Source organism: Cyprinus carpio, chromosome B16 (assembly GCF_018340385.1).
Source record: "Cyprinus carpio isolate SPL01 chromosome B16, ASM1834038v1, whole genome shotgun sequence".
Classification (NCBI taxonomy): Eukaryota; Metazoa; Chordata; class Actinopteri; order Cypriniformes; family Cyprinidae; genus Cyprinus; species Cyprinus carpio.
The window spans coordinates 27719121-27745520 of record NC_056612.1 but is presented as its reverse complement, the minus strand read 5'-3'; the positions used below and the strand labels follow the sequence as shown (position 1 = coordinate 27745520).

The window sequence follows — 26400 nt, the reverse complement described above, 5'->3', positions numbered from 1 at the left end:
GAAAGGAACACACTAGAAAAAAGGTAACATCTAAAATAACAAAAAAATAAGTCAAAAAGAGTGTATTATGTAACATTATTCAATCTATGTGCATCGATTTATACCAACAAAACTCATTTTATTTGGTTAAATCAAATTAAATAATTTAGAAATAGCTCGTTTTAAAAGTTGCCAGCCACAAGCAGCATTTTTGACCATTTTAACAAACATTTCATGGCCCATATTTGTTGTATGAATATAGAAGTTCCGATCTGAATCAAATAATTCACAATCAGCGCTCAGTATGATCTAAATCATGCGCGAACCATCATTTCAGATTCGCGAACCCGCTCCAAAGTTCTAATCTGAATCAAAAGATTCGCGAACGCGTTCCGAAGTCCTGATCTGAATCAAATGATTCGCGAACGCGTTCCGAAGTCCTGATCTGAATCAAAAGATTCGCGAGCCCGCTCCGAAGATCTGATCTGAATCAAAAGATTCGCGAACGCGTTCCGAAGTCCTGATCTGAATCAAATGATTCGCGAACGCGTTCCGAAGTTATGTTATGAATCAATGGTTTGGATAGAAATGTTTGGAGATCTGGTTTGGATGATATGATTTGAGTCAAATGATTCGCGAACGCGTTCCGAATCAAATGATTCGCGAACGCGTTCCAAAGTCCTGATCTGAATCAAAAGATTCGCGAACGCGTTCCGAAGTCCTGATCTGAATCAAAAGATTCGCGAACCCGCTCCGAAGTCCTGATCTGAATCAAAAGATTCGCGAGCCCGCTCCGAAGATCTGGGGCCTCATTTATAAAACTTTGCGTAGATTTCATCCTTAAAGTGTGCGTACGCACATAAGGCAGAATTTGCGTAGGCACAAAAGTTTTCAGATTTATAAAACCATGCGTACGCCAGAACCTGCGCAAAAATCCCTTTATAAATCCCAGTCAGGGGAAGATTGTGCGTAGCTGCATCTCCACCCCGACTCCTCCCCGAAATCACCGTATATGGAGCTTACAACGCCTTGTTTTACTATTGCATAACCTCATCTGCATGTCATTTCCATGCATATTCCCCATGCACGTGACACCATGTTTAACACTGAACATTAAGGAAATATGAGATGGGGACTATAATGCCATTTGTGCCATACACATTAATTTGTATTGCTAAAAATTATCCAGTATCCTTGTTATGTTTAATAATATATATGAAAATATCCATAAACACAAGATGGTTTTTTTAGAATAGAGTTGATCTCATTCTTTTTCCACTGGCCAAATAGTATTTCAATTACTTTAAAAAAAACCAAATTAAATGTATGCAGTTTTGCTGATGAACATCTTTTAGCTTTTTTTAGTGGAAACAGATAAGTCCATATTTATTGCAGTGTAAAACACAATTGTCTGATTCGGCTTGTCAATGACAAAGTATTTTAAAAAAGGAAAGGTGCAAATCTTAACCGTTTTCTCCTAGTTTAATATCCTTTCAACATAGTGTATTTTTCATTATGTTGTGGAGATGCCCTTCACACGCGACATCAACACCTCCGTGCAGCTGCGGTTTACAGTAAGCTATTATCATTGGTTCTATATACCGGACAATGGACTGTTTCGACCACTGAATCCAGCAGTGTCCATCATAATATCGAAGTAAATGGGCATCATTGATCATTGTTTCTCACTAAAATTTTCTCATAACATGGGATCTGTAGTTTAGTTTAAAGATGAATTATTGCTCCTCGCTGTCATTAAACAACATACCACAGGAAATTTTTTTAGCCTACTTGTGTAAAACAATACGTAATTAAGTTTTTTTGTAAAATTATGTAATTTTAGTGTTTATATCCATTAATGCGAGTGGAGTATTTAATGTTAAATGTGATGAATATCTACATGAAAACAGAGTTTAAAATCGCGTTGCTGCTTAATTACTTTTTCTCACTGACCAGGAAAAAGAAGTGCGTACGCACGGTCAAGAGCATCCTTACGGTGCGCACCTTATTTTACGCCAAGTTTATTTTTATAAATCCCGTATGTGTGCGTGGAAAAACTTGCGTACGCATATTTCTATATGTTTTCAGCCCCGTTTTGTGCGTACGCAAGCTTTATAAATGAGGCCCCCGCGAGGCCCGGCTCTCGAAGATCTGATCTGATCTGAATCAAATGATTCGCGAACCCGCTCCGAAGATCTTATCTGATCTGAATCAAATGATTCGCGAACCCGCTCCGAAGTCCTGGGGCCTCATTTATAAAACTGTGCGTAGGATCCTTACTAAAACTCTACGTACGCACAAAAGCCAAAAATAGCGTACGCAAAAAAATATTCAGATTTATAAAACCATGCCAGTACGCCACCTGCACGCAATTTTCATTTTATAAATCACAGCCTACCTGATAATTTGCGCACGCAAAAAAAAAAATCATTTACCGCCCTTTATCCGCCCACATTCAACCATATATAGACAATTGCAAATTAACCTCATTGGCCATGCATATTAAAAGGAGCAAGGAAATTTTTGTGTTTTTTTAAAAACAAAATCATGGCAGCAATGGGAAAGCAAGGGCAAGAAGCGAAAATTTCTCTGAGGCAGAACATAGAGGTTCTTGTGAGTGAGGTGGATGAAAGGAAGGCTATTTTTGTTTGGTGGCCACAGCAGTGGAATTACCAATAAAAAAAAATATTTAGAGTGGCAACACATCACTGCTGCGGTAAACGCAGTTGCTTCGGCAAACAGGACGGTTCCAGACGTAAAAAAGAAGTGGTCCGATCTTAAGGTGGGAGCAAAGAAACGGCTTGCCTCTCACCGACAGAGTGTGTGTGCGACTGGTGGGGGGGCAAAGGCGCCCCCGATTTGTCCCCAATGGAGACCCAAATAGCCTCGATTCTCGGCCAAACCAGTGTGTGTGGCATTGTGTCTGAGAGGGAGGGAGACACAGATGTGCTGGATACGGACAGGGGAACCAGGTAAATAACTTTATTGCTTGTGTATTAAACAAAATAAATTATACACTCAAAAAAGTCAACTAGCCACTTGTTTGATTTGCAAAAAATACAAATATGTCTGATTAATAAGAATAACACGTTTACTTATGTTAAATGATTCATTCTTGTTATTTGTAACTAAATTATTATTCGAAGCAGTGCAAGTTTACTTGATTTGATTAGATGCATAATGGGTGCTACGAATAAATCATGTTCATTCAACAATTTATTTTTTTGAGTGTACAATTGGTTTAGTCCTTATTCTTGCAGAGTCTGCGGGAGACCAGTGTGTGGGAAACTCCCAGCGCAGAGTTCTGCAGGGGCTATGGAGTTTCCCGAGGTCCCCACACACAAGTGCGTCCCGACCTTATGGCACGGCGGGAAGTGGCCGGGTGCTGACTGAGGCTGTTCTGCAGACACAGAGAGACACCATTAATGCAATTACTGTAATCGCAGATGAGGTTAACCAAATAAGGGTTGTGCTGGGTGACATTGCATCTACATTAAAAGATCTTGTTAAAAAATGAACCTTTGCACTGTTGTTCTTCACAAATGGCGCATTACTTCCTGACGGAGCCTTGCTCCCTGATGATGTCCTTCTTGTTGGGGAGGGGGGGTGTGGGTCAGGCTCTTCATGCTGGTGTTGTGGTAGGTCGGGGGAACAGGGATACCATTCATCAGTGCAATGTTGTGTAAAATAGCGCACACCATGATGATCTGGCATACTTTTTTTGGTTGATATAAAAGTCTACCACCCGAAGCATCAAGGCAACGCCATCTACACTTGAGGCCAATGGCTCTCTCAACTACTGAGCGCGCACGAGTGTGGGTATCATTAAAGCGCACTTCTTCTGCGCTCTGAGGGTTTGAGAATGGGGTGAGTAGCCAGCGCCTGAGCGGGTAACCGCTGTCACCTGTAAAGTATAACAGATTATTTGTACAATAGGCTTTAAACTGTTTATGTAAAAAACAATTATATGCATTTACTTACCCAGAAGCCAGCCATCGCGAATGGCACCTGCCCTAAAGTCGAGTCATTTCCCTACACTGCTGTGCGCTAGAATAAAAGAGTCATGTGTAGAACCAGGCCATCATGCCACAACATTCCTTAGAGTCAAGTTGGCGTCACATATAATTTGCACATTTATTGAATGCACATGTTTTGCGATTCACATAAATGAATTCATCTACATATGGAGCCCTATATAGCAATATGAGTGCAGTCAATTGCGCCGATTACATTTGGGAAACCGGACATTGCTGCAAATTGCCTTTTGATATTGGCCTGTTCTCCAACAGTGTAAGGAAACTTTATGTATCGATTGGTCATTTGAATAATCCCTTCAAAACTGCAGGCATTAATGAGCTTAGGGATGGCTGTGAAATCCCAGACCTATGACAAATTAATAGGAATGTTAAAATCAATAAGGTTTTGCATAAAAAAAAAAGACACTTAGTTACCTGTCGCCTATTTCCCCGCTGATATGTCCGGTTGCCAAAAATCCTAAAACTGAAGTACTTGGGGTTGGTACCGGGATGGCGCGGTTCCGTGTTGTTGGTCTTTGTAATGCTGGCCCAAGTTCAGCACACAGATCCAAGAGCATGGCTCTAGGAATCTAAAGCGGCTTACTTAGCCACTCATCATCATGGGGCTAGGAAATCCTCACGGTCCCTGAATACTCTTTCCCTCCGAAGTCTGCCATTTGGCATAGTTCTTCCAGCAGTGCCAGCGCATCCATCATACAATATGCCTTAAGTGTTGCTGCAGTAGGCTATTTATGTTTTCAGCTATCAGATTTTAATCATTTACACACCTTATCACATTAATCACATAATGAGTGATAGGCCTACATCCATTTAAGATATATACATATAGTACTTTTATGTCTTTAAAAACTAAACATGCATGTATGTATCTTTTAGGGACCCATAATGGTGATTTAATGTTATTTGTAATTTTTGTTGTAACCAGGGACCTATGAGCAACTTGTAAATATTGTAAATATTGAAATATGTCAAAGTAAATTTTTGCCATTTTGCAAAGGGTGTAATTCCCTTTATCCGCAGTCAGTTCCTGCAACTCACCATCAGTGTCGCCAAACTGCTTTGTCTTCAAAATGTGCGTACGGCATGGTCAGTCAGGTTTTGCGTGCTAGGTGTCCGGCAGTATTGTCACAAAGCACTGCTCAAGTGGTTTTCTTTGATAAATCCCACCTTTTTGGCGCCTGAACTGGCGTACGCATGTTTTCAGCCCCCGTTTTGTGCGTACGCAAGCTGTTATTAAATGCAGGCCCCTGATCTGAATCAAATGATTCGCGCAACCAACCGTAGCTCCGAAGAGATCTGATCTGAATCCAAATGATTCGCGAACTGCGCTATCCGAAAGTCCTGATCCTGAGACCAAGAGATTCGCGAAACCCGCTCCGAAGTCCGATCTGAATCAAAAGATTCGCGAACATGAGACGGACGCTCCGAAGTCCTGATCTGAAATCAAAAGATTCGCGAACCCCGCTCCGAAGTTCCTGATGCTGGAATCAAATGATTCGCGAACGCGTTCCGAAGTCCTGATCTGAATCAAAATATTCGCGAACCCGCTCCGAAGATCTGATCTGAATCAAAAGATTCGCGAGCCCGCTCCGAAGATCTGATCTGATCTGAATCAAATGATTCGCGAACCCGCTCCGAAGATCTGATCTGAATCAAATGATTCGCGAACCCGCTCCGAAGTCCTGATCTGAATCAAATGATGTGATTGGAAATGGGTGTTTTCCAACAGAAAAAATAACTGTAAAATTATGTTTCTCTTCCAGAGAGATACATAAATAACATTTTAATTGATTCACAAATGTTACCAAACTTAAAAACTGTATTTTTAACAAACACACAATTGGACAAACGTTAAGTTTTATGATTATGGTTGAAGTTGTGAAGTTATTTTTTTCTTATTAACTGATTCAGAGTTTCTAAAAGCTCTGTTTCACTGATCAGTTCCTGGTTTTTGCCAGTGCATGGCATTTGTTTTAATGCTTATTAACATCTGCACACTTTACTTTGGTTGTTTGTGTGATCATAACATGGAAGATGTGAGCACAGTAATATGAACTGAGAAGTCACCAAAATAACTCTGTCTGTGACTCATTATCAGATCAATTTTTTTGTTTGTTACTGAATTTTTTAGGGTACATGGTTCATGTAAATTGGATGGTGATTTTCGGATGGTGATTTACTCATGCTAATGTAGGGTAATGGTTAATCTAGGGCAAAGGTTCAGGCCTCAGATGACCCATACAGATGAAGCACTTCTCTGAATACTGGAAAATATCTTTGATATCTTCTTTTCTAAAGGTTTGCAAAGTGATTTCTTAAATGAATTATTTTTTACAATTAAATATATATTTAATTTTATTCTCTCTCTCTCTCGCTCTTTCTCTATACTTATTTAAGTTACAGTTTTTTTTTACTTTCATTTTTTAAAACTTTTTGAGGTCTATATATATATATATGTATTCTATATATATATATATAGATATATATAATAATATATATAGTATATATATATATATATTATATAAGATAGATATAGAATAGACTATACGTACTTAAAATTTACAGTCTATATATATATATATATATAATATAATATCGTATATATAGGCTATGTATTTACACACACGTACATCACTGTAAAATTTACATTTTAAAGTTAAATTTATAAATATATGTATAAAATTCATGGCATATTTTTTAATACAAGCATATATAGTATAGTATATATAGTATTTTTTATATAATTTTGTCTCCAGATAATTCATAAAGTGTACATCTCTCTTCTCAGATACACTGCAGAATAAATCCATGACAAAAATAGACTAATTCATGTAGAAACTAGGTCTTAACACTGGTTGAACATTATTGTAATTATATTATGACGCAATGATGAAGTAACGGAAGCCAGCACACAGCGCTATGAAGAGAATCAAGGCTTTTGGTAAAGGGGTCGCTGCTGTGAATAGTAAAATACCAGATCTGAATCAGGTCCAGCACACAGCTGACCGACTGCAGACCATCCGCAGACACCGCGCGGACCAGCCGCTGGTCACGCAGCGACGCGCGCTCCTGATTGGCTGGCGCTCCGCACACCTCGTCGATGATTGGCTGGAAGCGAAAGCACGAGCTCCACAGCCCAGCTCGGTTTTCTGAAATATGTGAATGAATAGTTTCCAGAAAGAGTGACAGTATCGATCATAATGAGTCTCCAGTCAGTTCAGTCAGAGATAAACGAGAGTGCAGTGCAGCATCACTATGACATCCAGATCTGAAAGTGTAAGTAAAGCCATCTGCATTTTAATTTTATCTGCTATTAATAAAAAATATCTAATTACTTTTTTCAAATTATTTTATATTAATTTAATGTTTATAAACTGCTGATTTTGAATAAAACTGGTCAAAACTATTAAATAAACATTACATTATGACCATAATGATGATGATACGTAATTGATGTACAAAGGAATCATTGATTGGAAATTAAAAACTAATTATTATTGCTATACTATAATTTATAATGTAAGTATTATATACCTGCTATGTATCAATATTATTATTAAATTTGTTAGTGATTTGTTAGTTATGCAAATTGGCAATTGTATTTAGTAACATATAAAAATTTACATGAATCTAACGGACTATTTTTTGTTTCTTTTTGATTTTTTTTTTGATTTTTTTTTTTTTTTATTTTTTTTTAAACAGGATAATCTTGTGCCGTATTCATATAAAAATAAAAAGAGAAAGAAAATATATTCCATGTAGTTGTTGTTAACAACATGAAGTGCATAAAATGTACTTTTTTTTCTTAAATGTATTTAATTTCCTCTTCTCACATCTAGCAGGCTGATTCAGACTGGAGATATTCAGAAGCTGTGGAGGCCCTGATGTCTATGCAGATCCAGCAGAGGGGGCCTTGGCCCTTGACTCCTTCCTCTGATGCGTGTGAAGATCCCGTCTCTGCTGACCAGTCCACCTCTGTGAGTGAGACGGGACACAAAGGTCAATCTCACAAACAGATCCAGGTCAGGTTTTTTTAATTTTTTTATTTTTAAAACATATATACCCCCATAATGCTCAAAACTATAACACAAATGCAATCCTCAACCTCATTATTGTAATGTAAAAACAAATTGTATACTATTTAAACTGTAAGGTATTTATGCATATGTTTTTGTACTGAATTTAATTTAAGATTTAATTTAATTTTAAGACATTTGCCAACATTTTATTCCTTAGAACTTGGTGGAAAAAAAATGATATACATATATATATATATTACATTTGAATGACTGTCCCTATAGTATAAATTCTGGGTATCTCTTGTTCTTTGAAATCACAATATGTCATAATAAAAAAAAGCCCTCTAACACTAGCTTGCTCTAATCATTTTCTATTTCTACCTATGTTCTTTTTATTTATTATATTACTTAAAAGCCCTTGGTACGTGTACTGTGTTTAGGCTAACTGAGACTTGTTATAGCACTTGTTTGTCATTGCTCTTTTGTTGATTTTGATTGCTTCCATTGTCCTCATTTGTAAGTCGCTTTGGATAAAAGCATCTGTTAAATGACTAAATGACTAAATGTAAATGTGGAAGACTGCTGACTTGGAAATGGTCCAGAAGACCATCACTGACACCCTCCACAAAGAGAGTAAGTTACAGAAGGTCATCACAGAAAGGAGTGGCTGTTCACAGAGTGCTGTATTGGGTATAAAGGTGCACAAGCACAAGATGATCGCAAGCGTGAGAAATGCAAAGTTCAAACACTTGGGGACTTGAAGGCAAGAAAGCTTGTGGTATAAACACAAAAGGTGCAAAAGCACAAGTAATTTACCGAAAAGAATCAAGCTATATACCTTATACAAGCACCTTGAGAATACTGTCAAGCAAAGCTGATTTAAAAACACTTGGGAAGTGATTAAGTCGCAGTGCATCGATTTATGTCTGGAAATCTTATAAAATGAGCTGAAATAAAACACACAAGCAATAAACCGTAATGTCGGGACAACTGGGGAAAAAAAAAAAAAAAAATAGAATTCACTATAAATAAATTAAAACTGAAAAAAGAATAGCCAAAATAAAAATCTATGATAGACCTTATTATAGACATCATAAACAGAGATGAATAAAACTAAAGTGAAAACAGAAAATATTATTCAAAAACAGCCCTTACATAGGGTCAAGCGGTCACGATTGTACTCAAAATAATAAAATAAAACATATCCTTCCGGCGTGATTGGCCACAAGTCCCCACTGCCTCCTGAAAAAAGCCAATATTTCAGATTTATCGCTGTTCAGCCCCGGAAACAGAGTTGCAGATAACGGCCCCCGTTATTCATGCCGCTCTCATGACTGCGATTTAAACAGCTCCCACCTTAAAGCAACATGAGCTACACACACATGTCGAGACTGTTAAGCACTCCTTTGTGTGTGATTTAGAGCACGGTTTTACAAACGGTTTTTTATGGAATGTTGTCGTATGCCAAGTGTGAATATACTGAAAAGTGATACATCAAGATGTTTTTTAAATGTAAGTCTACACTGGGCTGCTTAAAACTTTTAAAAAAATGGTGAGATCTATTTTTTAAGACAATAAATTCATAAAAACAATAAAAAATGTTTAGCTCCTCCATACTAAACCATTGTACATATATATATCGTATTTGAATATTAAGGTTTTAAAAGTCAATGTTTATAGAATTTTGTATGTTTTATATTATTAGTTTTAACTTTAGCACACTGTAACGGATAATTTGAATATTTTACATAGGTACCGTATAATAAAGGACTGAATACATAGGCAAAGGATTAGATTCCCTCCTGAAATCGATTTACCCGACATTGCCGCGAACAAACTGACCAATGACAAATATTCTTTTTCAGTTTTTTTTTCGTTGGTTGGGCAAGGTCCAAAAGGTTAGTATTGTTTCGATAACGAGATATTTCAAATGCATCAACTTATTAACATCAACTAACAAACAGATTCATGACAAATGAACTTTTTTTTTTTTTTTCTGCCTGTGCACAACATGACTGCCCTGACCGGGGTGAATAAAAATTTACAGACTGTTTAGGTGACACAGAAACAAAATAACCTTTGTTTTAATGCTCCTTGTTGCCTCTTTATGTAATTATTAACGTTAAGCATGATTGTGGAAACTTACGTTAACAGCAAACTATGAAGGACGAAAAGACAGTGAGGCAACCATAAAGAATTGTATTTAACAGTATTTTGAAGTGAATATTTGTTTCATTTAACGTTTTTTGCTGTTAGAACCCCGCCGCGCGTAACTCATGGAGTTTTTTTTCCACCGTCATAATGAGGAAACAGCCCTGATGGAAAGCGGGTGACCCGCACCTGGGTCAGAGGGTCACGGCCTTTTTCATCTCTTAGAGCGGTCTGTGCGTGCACACTATCCTTTTGAAAATTGTTTTATGAAAATGCACACGTCAGACTCAGTTAATAAAAACATAACCGTCTATTAATTTTAATGATTTTAATGTCCCCCCATCAGACCCGGAGCTTTTGCTGCAGTTAAACAGCGGTGTCTGTTTCCGCTCTCTCATCGCGAGTTTTATTCCTGAGCAGAGCGTTTATCCGCTCATTGATTCAGATCCGGCGTCTGTGCTGTTCGTATCAGCAGAGGCAGGGGCCACAGGGAGGGGGGGCTTCAGCAATCGCACCCTTCTAAAGACGGAGGTGATTCTGCCTCAAGGAGGTTGTATCACAGATACAGCCACAGCGCACATTGAATAAGTATTTTAAAACAAGATGCTTCATGTGGATCGACTTTTTAGGTCACTTACCGCCAGGAGAGAACATCGCTTTCAGTAGCCCCAAGACTTATTGCCAGCCCGTCTAGGGCGACTAACCGTCCGGAACCACAGAGCCGCCCCCTTTTGTCACGGCCCCGCTCATCTTCATCACGTCTCCAACCAGCTGTACATCACAATCTCTTATCCTAAAAGCTTTTAGGCTGCATTTTATTTGCTGCAAACACAGTCATATTTTTTCAATATGATTCAACTTTAAAATAACTGTTTTGTATTTAAAATTTTTAAAATGTAATGTATTCCTTTATCATTACCTCATTCTCATTATAATCTGTCTAAATCTGTTTATAATATGTCTACAATGTATAATTATTATTTTATTATATATACATATTGCTTTTCTATTACCATCAAGTGCAGTACAGGACCCTGTTATGACTGTTTGGAATCCAGTGGTTTGATAATGTGTTTTTTCCGTGTGCTTGCAGTTTCCTTTCGTGAATAACCTGATTGGACACCAAATGCAAAAAAAAATCAAAATCACAGATCAGCCGGGCCATCTGAAAAAGGATGCAGAAGAAAAAATCGCCAGCCTGGAATCCCCTTGTGGCATCTTTCATCAGAGAGCTTGTTGAATTCGATTGGCACAAATTATTGAAAAGAAAACACGACTTAAAACATGTTTTTTACTGTTTGTTTTTTGTAATGGCTTATTTCTGCTTTTCAGCATGTTTAAATTTTTAGCCATGTTACAAATACACAGGATAAATTTCATTAACATTTTTAGATGTACATTTTTAAAGTAAATGTTTTAAATAATGAAATAGTTAAAAAATGAAACAGCACATTTTAATGGCAAATGTGTTCATGAGAAACTTATGACTTGTTAAATGTTAAACTTGTAACATTTGTTAAATGTTAAATGTTAATTTGTTGAACTTGTTAAATGTTAACCCTCTATTGCATAGCGTTGCCATATGGCAACAATTACTTTATCTTAATTTTCCAAAAAGCTGTGATATAAAATCTATGTTTTTACAGTTAGTTGTGGAAAAGGGGGCTTTTACTTTGAAGGAAATACAGTTTATGAGGTCACATGACCAGGATATCCTGTTTGCCAGAACTTTTTGCTCATGGACATTGACCACATGCAAACATCACTGTCTGGGGCTCCCGAAGAGTGCCTTTTATTCTGAATTTTGGAAAATTTTCATCAAATAAAAAATTTAAATCACTATCTGGGGGTAAGTAAAATTAATTTTTTAACATTAAATTCAGTTTTGATTTTATATGTTTTTTGTAATATGCTAAAATACATTTGTTGCCATATTGCAACTATATGCAAATATGGAAACGTCCTGGTGCATTCAACCTAATGGAGTCCCATTGACTTACATAGCATGAAACTACTCCGAGACTATGTTTACAACTTTTGCTTATATTTTAAAAGGTAAAAACATAATTTTTTTTTTTTAATTTTGTGATTTAAGCCCTCTATCGCACCAAGATCTGGTCCAAGAAATGGTACCACCGCATTGTATTCCACATCTTTGACATGACCCTGGTAAAATGCGTGGCTGCTTTACAGAAGGAGACGCTGCCAGTCCCCAGGATGCCAGAAGAGATTTGCCCATCGCCCACTGTTGGACTTCAAAATCCAAGTGGCCTCATGCTTGTGCTTTATTGTATAAATGTTTGTCTAAACATTTCACTAAGTATGAGATGGATTTGTTGAGTCTTGTTTTAAATAAAATGAGTTTTTTTTTAAAAAAATGTTGATTTTATGGTACTTTCCACGATTGCATATTGTTGCCATATGGCAACAAGTTACCAACGACCCCCCTTTAAACTTTTTTTTTTTTTAATTTTTTTTATATATCTGTTATTTAGCTAATTTTAAGTAATAAAAACAATGGCAATCCTCATTTTTTACCATGTCTAGTCCAAGCTAGATATTTCATGCAATAGAGGGTTTAAACAATTGAAACAGCATTTTTTAATGACAACAATGTTCATGAGAACTTATTTTTGGGGAGTAAAAAACTTATAGTTTTACAGCTAGTGGTTTTTCATATCGTTAAACATCAGTTACCACACACCTGTTGTTTATTTCATTATTGGTTTGTCTTTTTTATACTGTGTTTGGTTTTGGTTGCTTTGTTTTCCCGAGTATTTTTGAGTTCTATGTTAAATTAAACTTTGACTGCTGCGCGATTAGATCCGTTTTCATCAACTTTATTGCAACCTTTACCTGTGACATTTGTAGATTAAAATTAAATTATTTTGTAATAGAAAGTAAATGCAGCTAAACTCAAATCTACGAAAAAAGTCTAATGTAAAATAAAAAATACAGTACTTGTACTGTAAATGAAAAAACACAGTACTCATACTGTAATAATAATACCAATATACAGTATTATTACTGTACTATTAAAATACATTACTTGTACTGTAACTTAATTGAAAATACAGTGCTGCTCGTACTGTAAATATTAATACAGGTATGCATTATTATTAACTGTAAATGAAATTACAGTAATGATACTGTAAACAATTTAACAGTAACTTCCTGCATCCACGTCTGCCAGTAGTTACTGTAAAAGCATTTTACAGCAAACCTTTTTACAGTGCAACTATAAGTTGTCTTGTCAACCTATGTTTCTTGTTTTTTTACATATATAAAAGTTTTATACCATAACCGTCACTCAAGAATAAAGAAATAACTTTTTACTGTACCTTTTTGATCACAAGTAACTTCCAATCAAGATGCATTTAGCTTGAGAAGCAAAATGGCGCAAGAAGTCTTGTTTTTGAGAAAGCGAACAAAATAAAGTCAGTTTTGGGATTAAACAAGAACAAAATATCTGCCAAAAGGCTCAGCAGTAAAAATCAGCTTAATACAAAGGGACAAACGTTTTCATTTCCTCACGATAATCTGAGATATCTTAATGTTTTTTTAAGCAGAAATTCACAAATTCTCAGAAACATGCTCCTGCTTGTATACATGTGTTTTTCATTTTTCTTTTCTACCAAGCAAATATGTTGTCCCTTTATCACTCAGCCAAAAGCAGTCTGAAGTCTCTCTGCGTGAGGGTATATTTTGGAGCAATAGCCCAGATAAATAAACATGCTGTATGGGTCAAAATTCAATCCAGTTTTTTCCTTTTATGCACTAGCTGCCAAAAATCATTAGGATAATTAATAAAGATCATGTTCCATGAAGGATATTTTGTTGTAAATCTTTCCTACTTGAAATATATCAAAACTTTAATTTTTGATTAGTAAATAGGCATTGCTAAGAACTTCATCATTTGAACAACTTTTAAAGATGATTTTTCTCAATATTTAGATTTTTTTTGCTACCCTCAGATTCCAGATTTTCCAAATGAGTTGTATCTCAGACAAATATTGTCCTCCTAACAAACCACACATCAATGGAGAGATGATTTATTCAGCTTTCAGATGATGGATAAATCTCACTTTCGAAAAATTGACCCTTATGACTGGTTTTGTGGTCCAGGGTCACATATATCTTAATTTAAAGATGTTTAGATATTTGCATCGGAACACAAACACTTAGGGAGTGATATTCATATTTTTGCAGAGCATGCAACATTTAATGCCATGACTTTAAGAATGTAAAACCTTCTGCTCTGAATTAAGGCCTCATCTTGTGGAAGAGCAAATTAAGACTTTTTAATAAATTTAGAAACTTTGTTTTCCATTTGCTCCCACTTGTTGGGGACAGGTGAGAATGCTTTTAGGGTGGTGTTGTTACGGCTGCTTTTGGAGGTTTGATGGATTTTATGGTCTGTGGCGTAAACGGAGATGGGAGAAGGGTTTGTAGTGCCCGGTTTGCCACAGCCGCTTTGTGCGCAGCGACCACCTGACAAAACACACACGCCGCCATCTAACAGCCAGGAGAACGCCGGTGTGGCAGAAGGAGGTTTACCGTCTGAACAGCATCAGTGCTGTCTGTCACCTGCAGCCTCTGGCACCTAAAACTCAGAGCTGACAGAGACTCGTCACACCTGCACTCATTTAACTCTTTATATATATATACTACTGCTCCAAAGTTTAGAATCATTAGGATTTTTAATGTTTTTAAAATGAGTCTTTTCTGCTCATCAAGGCAGCATTTATTTAATAAAAAATACAGTAAAATTAGTAATATTGTGAAATATTATTATAATTTGAAATAGCTGTTTTCTGTGTGAATATATGTTCAAATGTAATTTATTTCTGTGATGCGCAGCTGTATTTTCAGCTTCAGTGTCACATGATCTTCAGAAATCATTCTAATATGATGATTTGCTGCTCAAGAAATATTTGATTATTATCAATGTTGAAAACAGTTGTGCTGCCCGATAGTATGTATGGAAACTGATACATTTAATTTTTCAGGATTCTCTGAGCATCAATTTCAAATGGACAGCATTTAAAAAAAAAAAAAAAAAATATTTCAGATCTTTAGGATCATGTGACACTAAAGACTGGAGTAATAAATAAATTACATTTTACAATATATTCACTGATTCGCTGCTCAAGAAACATTTCTTATCAGCATTATCTTAGTAAATGTTGAAATTAACTACTATATATAATCTGACATCAGATTGGACTGTTTTTTGCATATATAAATAAACAAGCCTTTTTTTAAACATCACTTTTTTTCCATTACTATTAAAAAAAATATGGGCTTTAGATTCAGTAACCAATTTTTTTTTGTTTGCTCACTCATGTTTAACTGTGAACTCTCACAGTAAAGGCAATGCTGTACCAGACACTGAAATGCAAAATGAATCCACGAGGCCATTAACACCATTTTATTGACAGCAAAACTTTGTCAAGAAAAGGTAAATGCCGTAAACGGCAAACAGTCCACAGTTTATGTTCTGACACTGAACAAACATTTCATTTGTTAATTCCCGTTCAGTGTTATTGCTTTCACTTGCAGGTCAAGAGAATATAACAGCTTCCTCTCACTTCAACCAGCAGCACTTGCTCCAGCCGTCTTCAGCACATTCTCAGACATACTTCACAATACCAGAGACGTCCTGGACAGAACACACGTGTAATGCTGAGATAACGCACGACACGAATACTACTGCTTAGAAAAGGCCTGAAACAAACACAAGACACTTCCCAATTTTGTGCAACACACGTCTTTTCATTTCAATGCAAGCATGTGCAAATATGTACAACTAGACCAGACGCTTGCACTTTGTGTCTGCATTTGCATACTTACAAAGGAATAGTTCAAAAGCATTGCATCAGTGTCTCAGCAATGGATGCTCTGCAGTGAATGGGTGCCGTCAGAATGAGAGTCCAAACAGCTGATAAAAACATCATAATAAATCCACACGTCTCCAGCTCAACATTAAGATGTTTTTAACTTTCAACTGTTGCTTCTGGCTAAAATACCAGTCCTCTGCATAATAAAGCTTCCTCCACTGAAAAGGTTGTTTTGTCTGAATCAGGAGAGAAATCTGCACGGATCAAAGCATCTTAATGCTGGATTTGTTTCATCTTTTGTCTTCTCCAGATGTTAACTGATGGACTGGAGTGCTGTGGATTGCTTGTGGATTATTGTTATTTTTTTATCAGCTGTTTGGACTCTCATTCTGACGGCACCCATTCACTGCAGAGCATCCATTGCTGAGACACTGATGCAATGCTACATTTCTCCAAACCTGATGAAGAAAACTAATTTATATCTCAGTTGAATACATTTGCAGCAAATTTTCATTTTTGGGTGAACCATTCCTTTAAAGTGCGATTTAGGCCTAAGATTTCATCTAGGCATGGGTCGGTATGAGATTTTGACGGTATGATAACCTTAAGCAAAATATCACGGTTTCACGGTATCGTTGTTACAGCTCTGAAATGTGTTATTTTTAAATGACTGGGTAAAAAAAATTTTTTTTCCCACTTTTGTTTTTGAGCAACATACAGAACATTAGAAACAGTAGAATTACTTTTTTTTTTCTTTGATTTGTTTCCTAAAAAGAAAAAATTAAAGACTGGCTTCTTTATTTAATCTAAATCTGTAATTAAAGTAATTTAATTTTAGTTATATAATTCATATCATTTATATCATTTAGTTATATAATAATAATCATACCCATAATTTGATTTAATAATAACCCCAATTTGAAGCAAAAAAACAGAATGTTCTGACAAGCTTAGTTAAATTATACCACATAAAATTTTCAGAAGACAGTCAGCTCCCCTCAGAAACACATTCATATAAACCCCCAAATCAATATTGAGGATTTCTTCCAACAGTTTGTGCATCATGAACAGAGAGTGATCTGCCTGCTACAGTATTTTTCTCTGTGCATCCGTCTTCAGCGTCTCTGGTCTGTGTTAACAGACTTCATATTATCACATAAATGACATTTTGGAAAATTATTGCATTGCAACGCAGTTTGTGCAAGTCCAGAACAGAGAGTAATTCTGTTACAGAAGGAACGCTGAATGTGAAGTGTACCCGGGCCTTAAATTCGGCCATCGTACACACACTCTTGTTACTCTCTGAGGGATTCCTACTCTTTCAGTCTCTGAGGAGACATGGAAAACAGCGCATACCGCAGGACCGGTATAATGGAAAATATCAGTGGTTTTGAAACCGTGACATTTTCAAATCGCGGTATACCTCGAAACCGGTAATCGGCCCATGCCTAATTTCAACAGTTTAGAAAGTTTCCATTGTATTTTGTCCATACCACAGTGCTTTTGCTGAACTATTCCTGCAACAGTTCAAATAGGACAAAGATCGCAATTATCCAGTTTAAACGTCAGATTCTTAATACACATAACAAAAAACAAGTGCATGTTTCTTTAAAGCATCTAATGACTAGACTAGACTTTAACGAGCTTTAATAAATAACTTCGCCTGTTGGGTACATGACTGATTCCATTAGTAAGTTGAAATACTATATGTTTATACATATTAATAAAACGGACTTGAATATAATTAAGTGTATCTGTAAACGCCAACGCTCCCATTTGTTAAAGCTAATCGCATCTATCTGCTGTATATCCATCAGTTATAGTTCTGGTCAGTAACACTTCTTGAGCTCTGGTCCCAGTTAAAGTTCTTCAGAACATTTGAAGCTTCTTAGAAGACTCCAGGTTCTTAAGTGCTTCAAGTCAGTCAAAATAATAACACTAATAAGTGGCTTTATGTTACGCCGGGGTGGAAATGGACGCCTCGGATATGTTTGGCTGCAGGCAACGTGGTACCAGAGAGAAGTTCTTCATCCTCACGTCCAACGTGACGCCACAATTATGAAGCTCTTGCCTACAGAGAGGAAAAACAACTTGATTAAAGAGCAAAACAAATGCACCGGGTTTGAAATACCATCAGGATTGACTCCGTACCAGTCGCATTCAGTGATGCTGTAGAAGACGGGCGGTTTGTGTTCCTCTCCGTTACTGAATGTGGCCCCTGCGTTGCTGAAAAGCAGCCAGTCTCCGACACTGAGCTCCGGCAGCAGACATCGCTCCAGCACCTGATCCACATCATCAGCAGACGGACCCCACAGACTGCTGGAGAACAGCGGCTCTTCTGCGCTCACCTCCTGACAAAACACCACAAGATCACTGAGAGCATCAGTTTAACAGCCTGCGATGGCCTCAGTCACAAAAGATGACCAACGAGACGAGAAGCTCACACACATAACTGTAGAACACTATCTTACAATGTGCTTTTATTCAGAGGCCAAATAACTGCTCCGTGCAAGGACAAGATGTTTTCATGTTTTCACATCGTTTTGTTTGTTTTGGCCTCTGAATAAAAGCATATTGTGAGCAACTTTTCTACTCTTATGCGTGCAAGCTTATCTATTTGCTGGAGTTATATTTATTTTTTGAGTTTTAGTGAAGTATTATCTGTTCACACATTTCTTTACTATTTAGCGTGGACGTTTCACCTCTTTTATATTTAAAGATCTTTCTTAGAAATGTAAAACTTCAAAATGCATTTCAGTTTAGTTATTATTAACACGTTCACTATAAAAGAGATCTACTTAAACCATTGCATGTATGAAATGTATTTTGAAATGTCTTTTCATGCATATTAAAAAAAAAGTGTAAAAGTGTAAATGTTCGCTGATGTTTATAGATTGGATCAAAGTCACATTTTGAAATATTTACCTTGTGTGCCAAAGGCATCGATATTGAATCTTCACACAGCAGCTTACTGGCAAAAGACCCATAAACCCCATCGTTCATGTAGTAGAGAAACTCAGGCTCATCGTTCGCAGACAGTGCATCTGAAAAAACACAAACATGAGTTCAATAAACACATTATGATCAGTCTATCACCTATTAGATATTACATACATAACAGTCTTTCCATACATTTATATACCCTTTTGAATATTCTGAACATGATATGACGACTAGCACTCACTGTGTGGTTGACCACTGAAATCCCGAGCCACTGTTTTCTTAGCGATTATATTCACGGCCAGCGTGAAGGCAGATGACACATAATAAGCTCCGGGTTCAGCGATGATCGTCAATCCGGTCGAGAGAGGAAAATACATGTCCAGCATGGGTTTGAGCGTCTGGTTGACCTGCACACAAAACAACACCAGAAGCTCAGGGTTGGGGGAGGGGCATAGAAATGCAAAAACACTCTTATAACTGTACAGCAGAATACAGTACCTCGTCTAACTGTGCCTCGCTTCCATCAAAGCCTCCTCCGACGTCCAGAACACTCATCTCAAAGCCCAGCTCCTCCTAAGATCAGATTCATTTAGAACACGTTAACGAGACGGGAATAAATACTGAAAGTGACATTTAGATAAATAAAGATCATTGGCTCGGGGTTCAGTAGGGAAGCTCATGGCACAATCAGATCTATAGTCGATCCATGACTGCATGAGTGATGACTCACCGCCATATCAAAGACACAGCGGGCGTCAGAAACGGCACGAGAGAACGCTTGTGCATCCTGACAACAACTGGGAATGTTGAATCTGCGAGCAGAGCATGACATTAAAACTCATTCACTTCCTGCATAAACGTCCTTGGCGTAACTGTGCAAGAATCATTAAAAAAATTGAAGTTAGTTCTGAGAAAAGCTCAATTATTAATTGTTTACTCACTAGCTTTTATATCTAATGCACGGCATAGAAGTATATTTGCCTTTAAACTGATTTTCAGAGGCATTTTACTATTATAAGGGCATTTTCTATCCTTATTAGATCTATGCATCATCTTTTGCGTCAAATTTTTACATTTAAACAAAGTCAATTAGAATAAGACTGAGCTATAAACTGTTACCAATCAAAAGAAATCAAGCAATTTTTCCATTACAGAAGTGGCACACAAGCTGCATCTGAAGCAGCATTACAACTGCATAAATATTACTATGAGATCAATGTCTTTAAAATAGTATTTTGAATAGAGCTTTTAACAATAGTTTAAATGTTTTGAACTAAGACCGCCAGTAGGTGGCAGCAAGTCTCTGTCTTAATAAGCGAGTCACAGAATCATTTACTAAACCAATTTGTTAATTGCTAATTCACTCATGAATAAAGCGATTGTCTGTCTTAATGAATGGATCACTGATTCGTTCAGAAACGCTGATTCATATAGGAATGAAACGTTTCTACCGCTGCTTTGTTTTGGGACCATTTTCATTGGCAAAACTGAATAAAAACAATATTCTCTTCTTATTTACTTAATTGTTGTACCCTCAATGCGTAAATTTTTGTTTTTGCAACGTGAGAGACATGCTTTATAATGCCAACTATCACACTGTCAAAACAACAATTAGGATATTATTGTAAACGATACATATTGCATGCCCCTACTGTACTATGACATCAGAAATGGTGATGTCCAAATCATTTTTGAGGCCGCTGTAACTTCTAAATGACTCCAGTATTCTCTGAAAACTCAAGAGAGACTCACTTGACTCCTGTGACACGCAGGCTGAGCTCTCTGGCACTCTCCAGCAGATGCCTGCAGTCCTTCAGTGTGGAGCCGAACGGTATGGCCGTCTCCTCTCGGTCACAGCAGCTCCCCGATGTCAACAGCAGCAACACCCTATCGCAGAAAACCAGTTTAAGAAGAGACGGTTCAGTATTAAAACAATCCAGTGCATCAGCCGATTAGAGCTGCAACGGTCTATGACATCATCAGAGAAAAATCCCTCACTGCCCTTGTCTGGAAAGCACTTTTTGCTTGTGACATGCATATATACAGTACAGGTCAAAAGTTTTGTGAAACATTACTATTTTTAATGTTTTTGAAAGAAGTTTCTTCTGCTCATCAAGCCTGCATTTATTTGATCAAAAATACAGAAAAAAAATGTAATATTGTGAATATATTATTACAATTTAAAATAATTGTTTTTAAATTTATTATACTTTAAATTATCATTTATTTCTGTGATGCAAGTTGAATTTTTAGGATCATTATCACATGATCCTTTAGAAATCATTCTAATATGATGATTCATTATCAAAGTTGGAAACAGGTCTCTGCTGCTTAATATCTTTTCAGAACATGTGATACTTTTTTACTTTGAAAGTAAAAAAAAAAAAAAAAGAAGCTATGTTTTTAAAATAATAAATATTTTGTAATAACAATATACACTACTGGGTCAGTTAATTTGGGGTCAGTATTTTTTTTTTCTTCTTTTTTTAAAATAAAATCAATACTTTTATTCAGCAAGGATGTGTTAAATTGATAAAAAAGTGATAGTAAAGAAAATATATAAACATTATTAGAATATATTTTTTTTTTTTTACTTTGAATAAATGCAGTTCTTTTTAACCTTTTATTCATCAAATATATTAGACAGCAGAACTGTTTCCAACACTCATAATAAATCAGAATATTAGAATGATTTCTAAATGATCATGTGATAGACTGGATGTTACATGTGACACTGAAGGCTGGAGTAATGATTTTTAAAGATTTTAAAGTATATTCAAATAGAAAACTATTATTTTAAGTTGTAATAATATTTCACAATATTACTGTTTTTTCTGTATTTTTGATCAAATTAAATGCAGGCTTGATGAGCAGAAGAGACTTCTTTCAAAAACATTAAAAATAGTAATGTTTCCAAACTTTTGACCTGTACTGTATATAATTGGATCTTTATTCCCAGAATCTGAATCGGATGGTAAGGTTTCCAAAGATTCCCACCCCTACTAAGAACTGTGATATTTTACACTTTACTGCATATGTTTGCATTGTGAGAAGCCTAGTCTCTGCAAGTGTGATGACTCACTTTGCTTTGGGATGGCATCGCGCAATCTTCCTCAGCTCCACCTCATTATCGCAAACCAGGAGGGGGATGTTGTGTTTGGCTGCGTACTTGATATGGGAGAGCTGTTTGCACGTGCCGCCGAGAATGATGTCCTGAGACGTGACGCCAAAGTCCTTCACTAAGTCCAGCTCATGCTGAAAGACAAGCACGGCAGCCAAAGCTGATGACACGCATAACACAGCAAACAAAAGTAATAATACATTTCAAAAATAGCTTTAAGAGAGACACAAATATAGAATGAGACGATGAATAGTCTAGTTTTAGCGCGAGAGAGAGGAGATGAGACATATTTTAGACTTTCTATTTACTTTGTTTGAACAAACAAAGCCAGTTCCGAGAGCAGCAAGGATTTCAATGACCACAGGGCTGCTGTTGCTCTTGACCGCGTGTAGAAGGTTTTGGCGAATCTGGTCCATCTCAGCTCTCCAGCGAACTTGCTGCCGCACAATCACCCCTAAGTCAGCAACCAAAAATGCACTCTTCAGTGCCTAAAGCGAAAAAAACAACAACAGACGCTTTGCTATCACAAGAAAAGGCACAATAAATGAAACAATTAAGCAGATTTTCTTTTTTTATACTTACAAGAGTTTGATCACGGATGTGTTTGTCGATCACATCTCGGAGAGCCGCGCTTCCTTCCAGCAGCTCAACGGAAAAGCGTGGTTCATCCGGAGTTCCCTTCATACTCATCCGTAATCTGACGCTCTGACAGGCATAAAACAGGTCACCTATTTATGAGAAGCCTCAGAGCTCTTGGGTCCTAGCGATATCCGCTGCAAACACAAGACATTTGTTAAAAATCAATAATGCAAGCTTATAGGGCATACGCAATTACAGTCATTTATTTAACCCTTTAACTGTCACCCCCCATTTTTTATAATAGGCATTAAAGTGCACTATCCAAACTTAAATTGATGTAATTTATGAACACGTGGGAATATAGACCTAAGGTCTCTTTTTAAAGAAGAAAATTAGCAGATTTTGCCAAAAGTGGAATTTTTAAACAAACAAACAAATTTCTTCTTTCAAAAATTAATAAAATAAAAACATCTAGCCTTTTGACATTTACAGGGATCAACGTGTTGGACCCCAGCTGGGAATTGCAGCTATATTTAATGCTCGTTTTATTCTAGGTTATTTTAACTGTATAAATTGGTAGGACACATTCAATGCCATGTCTGAAAGACTCCTGCGGTGCACATCGATCACAGCAGCGGGTCAGAAGAGTCACTGACTTCCACAGACCTTGACAATCCAGTCTAAAAACAGCTACAGACTGAAACTGCTCCGTAAGGGAGGGTGGCGTGACTGAAATCAGAACTTCCTCATGTATACAGCAGCACACCAGAAGTGAGGATACGGCGATGTGAAACCTACAGGGACAGGTCAGAGGTCGACCCCTCCAGCGATCAGCTGGGATCCCAAGGGGGCTCCGCGTTGAAATCGAACTGCTCACGGTGGACACCAGCCCCCGAAGCTGTTCTCACAGTTCACGTACACCTGCAAAACAATAAAATCATAAATGAGGTGCGTCGAAGAATAGAAAACAATAAGTATAGTAGAACAATCAGCATCGCTGATAAAGTATATATAACTAGAAAATTAAGAAACAAAAATACTGATGTTGATAAGCTGTATGGACATTTTTTCTAATATATTCCAAGGACATTTTATATTAAGTATACACGAAAAATGGAGAATATATACAGACTGTTATTAGAAAAATCAATATGTATTTAAATATATATATAAGTTATATTTAATATAATTTTAGTGACTTTATTAGTGATATTAACTTTAATATAATATAAAACAGAAAAACAAAGTGTTTAAACAAATTTTAAACTGATTACACGTAAGTTTTCAAACGGTTTATTATCTTAAAACTTTAGAAAAAAAAAAAAGAAAAAAAAAAAAAAAAAAAAAAAGAAAGAAAGACATAAGTAATTTATATAATACATATCGAAATTAGACACCCGGAAATTAATGAGGCGCCAACTCACAAGTCTTTTTCATCGATATATTACAAAAGGTTTCTCATATGAATTTTTTTTTTTTTTTAGCGGTTAACAGAAACTTATCAAAGGACAATGACATCATTAGTGTTTAATTGTGACGATTACACCGCCGACATTCGCTTTAAGATTTACATTAACCGTCTAACCGTCACTTAACCGGCTAGCAGCTACCGGTATTCAAGTCATACGCTATTTATCTTAATAACATTTAAAACATACGAGTTAATTCAGACTGAAAGCAGTCGAGTGATAATAAACAACTCGAATATTATCATCAAATATAAACGAGAGGCTAACAGATACACGCTAGCTTATAAACCCAGAGAGCTACTTACGCGGGAGAAATCGCGAGCATTTGAGGTAAACCGTCTTCTCTTTTTTGGCGGAATTTTTACGAAATAATAAGAGCACCGATATGAGAGGTAACGTTAATGTTTAGACCCATATATCTGCGTTTAATCCGGTGAGCCTCGGACGGTTTGTGAAGGTTGAGGGATGATGAGGGTGGTGGAGGGGGGGGGTGTTGTTTTGTTTATTAGGGTGTGGCGCGTGTGAGGGGGGGGGTGTTCTTTTTGATGTGTGTAGAAGTGTGGGTGGGGCTTCAGTTTGAATAATATGAGCGAGTGACGGGGCGTGGCTTTGTCTAAATAATTTGTTAAGCGTGAAAGCAGCCTCCATGGAAACAAAATAAGAGTTTTGTTTTGTTCTCCTAATCCACTTCTGTTAGTTTATATCCTACACAGCTGATAAGTGTAGGATAATATGTAGTGAGCCGGTCTCAAACTAAACAACAACCTTATATTTATCTGCTAAAGAGTTCATCTTCTATATATATTTTTAGAGTATATTAGCATAAAAATGAAATTAACATTTCCATAGCGCCTGTTTAAATTACTGGATGAATCAAATTAAGTAGATCAAGTCAAAAAAGCCACAATTTAAACATATTCAAAATATACAGACAGTATGACGTAATATACATGCATTATTTCAAGATTGTTGACAATCTTCATACATTAACAAGTGCATGCAGTTGCAAAGCATAAACAATGCCAAACAGAATCTTTAGTGAACAAAACGTTCTTTACCTGAACTATTTTTTATAACTTCGTTGTATAGTATAATGCATGGACTACTATAATATAGTCTATTACACAGTATACAAATACCATCACTTTTAACTTTTCATTTATGTTTGCTAGTTAAAATTCTCCAAATAATCAGATCAATATGACGGTGTTTTGTAGTAATATGTATATTAAAATGTATTGATATTGATAAGAAGAAGGAAGAGAGACATCTCGTACCTGAATGCCCAAAGAGCCTTCATCGTCTCGGCTACAAAGTTCCTGTCAGAACATTGTCCATTTTGCACTTTTATAGCGTGATTCCGGATAAAAAACATGATAAATAATTCTGAATTTATTGCACTGTTGGTTAATGTCTGGAATGACAGAAACTCCTCTACGGTATCTTGATCTCTTCGTATAGATGAGCTGCTGCCTCAGTGTCCCAGTTTCTGATGAAATGGGATCTACGTGACCACACTTACATCCACAGTTTATAGAGGGAGGCGTGTTGTTTACCCTGCCTCTCTCTCTCTCTCTCTCGCTCTCTTCTCATCTCTCTCTCCAACTCTCTTCTCATCCTCCTCACTCTCCTCTCTCTCTCTCTCTCTCTCTCTCTCTGTGTGTGTGTGTGACATTCTTCTCAAGTTTTTCAGATAGTCAAACTGTTCAAAGTAAATATAAAACCAATGATTCTTTGAAGAAGATGCTGACTTAAATGGCACTTTTGCAAATAGTAACACCAAGATTAGATGGGTTTGTTTCTTCATCAGATTTGGAGAAATGTTAGCATTGCATCACTGCTCTGCAGTGAATGATTGCCGTCAGAATGAGAGTCCAAACAGCTGATAAAAACATCACAATAATCCAACAAGTAATCCACAGCACTTCCAGTCCATCAGTTAACATCTGGAGAAGACAAACAAAAAAAAAAAAAAAAAAATCGTCAAGGCATTTTTGCTTGCAGCTTCTGGGCTAAAATAGGAGTCCATCATCCCTAATAACACTTCTCAAGTGAAAAAAGTGCATCTCCTGTTTGTCTCTCACATCAAAATCCAGACACATATTTGTTTAGATGTTTAAACACTGCTTGATCTGTGCACATTTCTCTCCTGATTCACAGCAGAAGACTTTTTCACTGCAGGAAGTGTTATTGTGGATCATGGACTCATATTTTAGTTTAAAACATCTTAATGCTGGATTTGTTTCAGCTTTTGTCTTCTCC

At 36.6% G+C, this 26400-nt stretch overlaps 2 protein-coding genes across 2 annotated transcripts in view; both read right to left on the bottom strand.

The window, feature by feature from the left end:
- LOC109051680 (fatty acid-binding protein 10-A, liver basic) overlaps nucleotides 1-26400 on the bottom strand; it is a 677383-nt gene that overhangs the window by 448312 nt on the left and 202671 nt on the right. The gene's annotated exons all lie outside the window — the stretch shown is intronic.
- Nucleotides 17623-23555, bottom strand: azin1a (antizyme inhibitor 1a). The gene is made up of 11 exons (XM_042741787.1): nucleotides 23468-23555; nucleotides 22673-22863; nucleotides 22399-22578; nucleotides 22052-22224; nucleotides 20722-20856; nucleotides 19700-19781; nucleotides 19468-19542; nucleotides 19211-19376; nucleotides 18952-19070; nucleotides 18178-18377; nucleotides 17623-18097 (listed from the first exon to the last, which is right to left on the bottom strand). The coding sequence occupies exons 2-11, from the start codon at nucleotides 22778-22780 to the stop codon at nucleotides 17983-17985; spliced, it is 1353 nt and encodes a 450-aa protein (XP_042597721.1). The 5' UTR covers nucleotides 22781-22863; nucleotides 23468-23555; the 3' UTR covers nucleotides 17623-17982.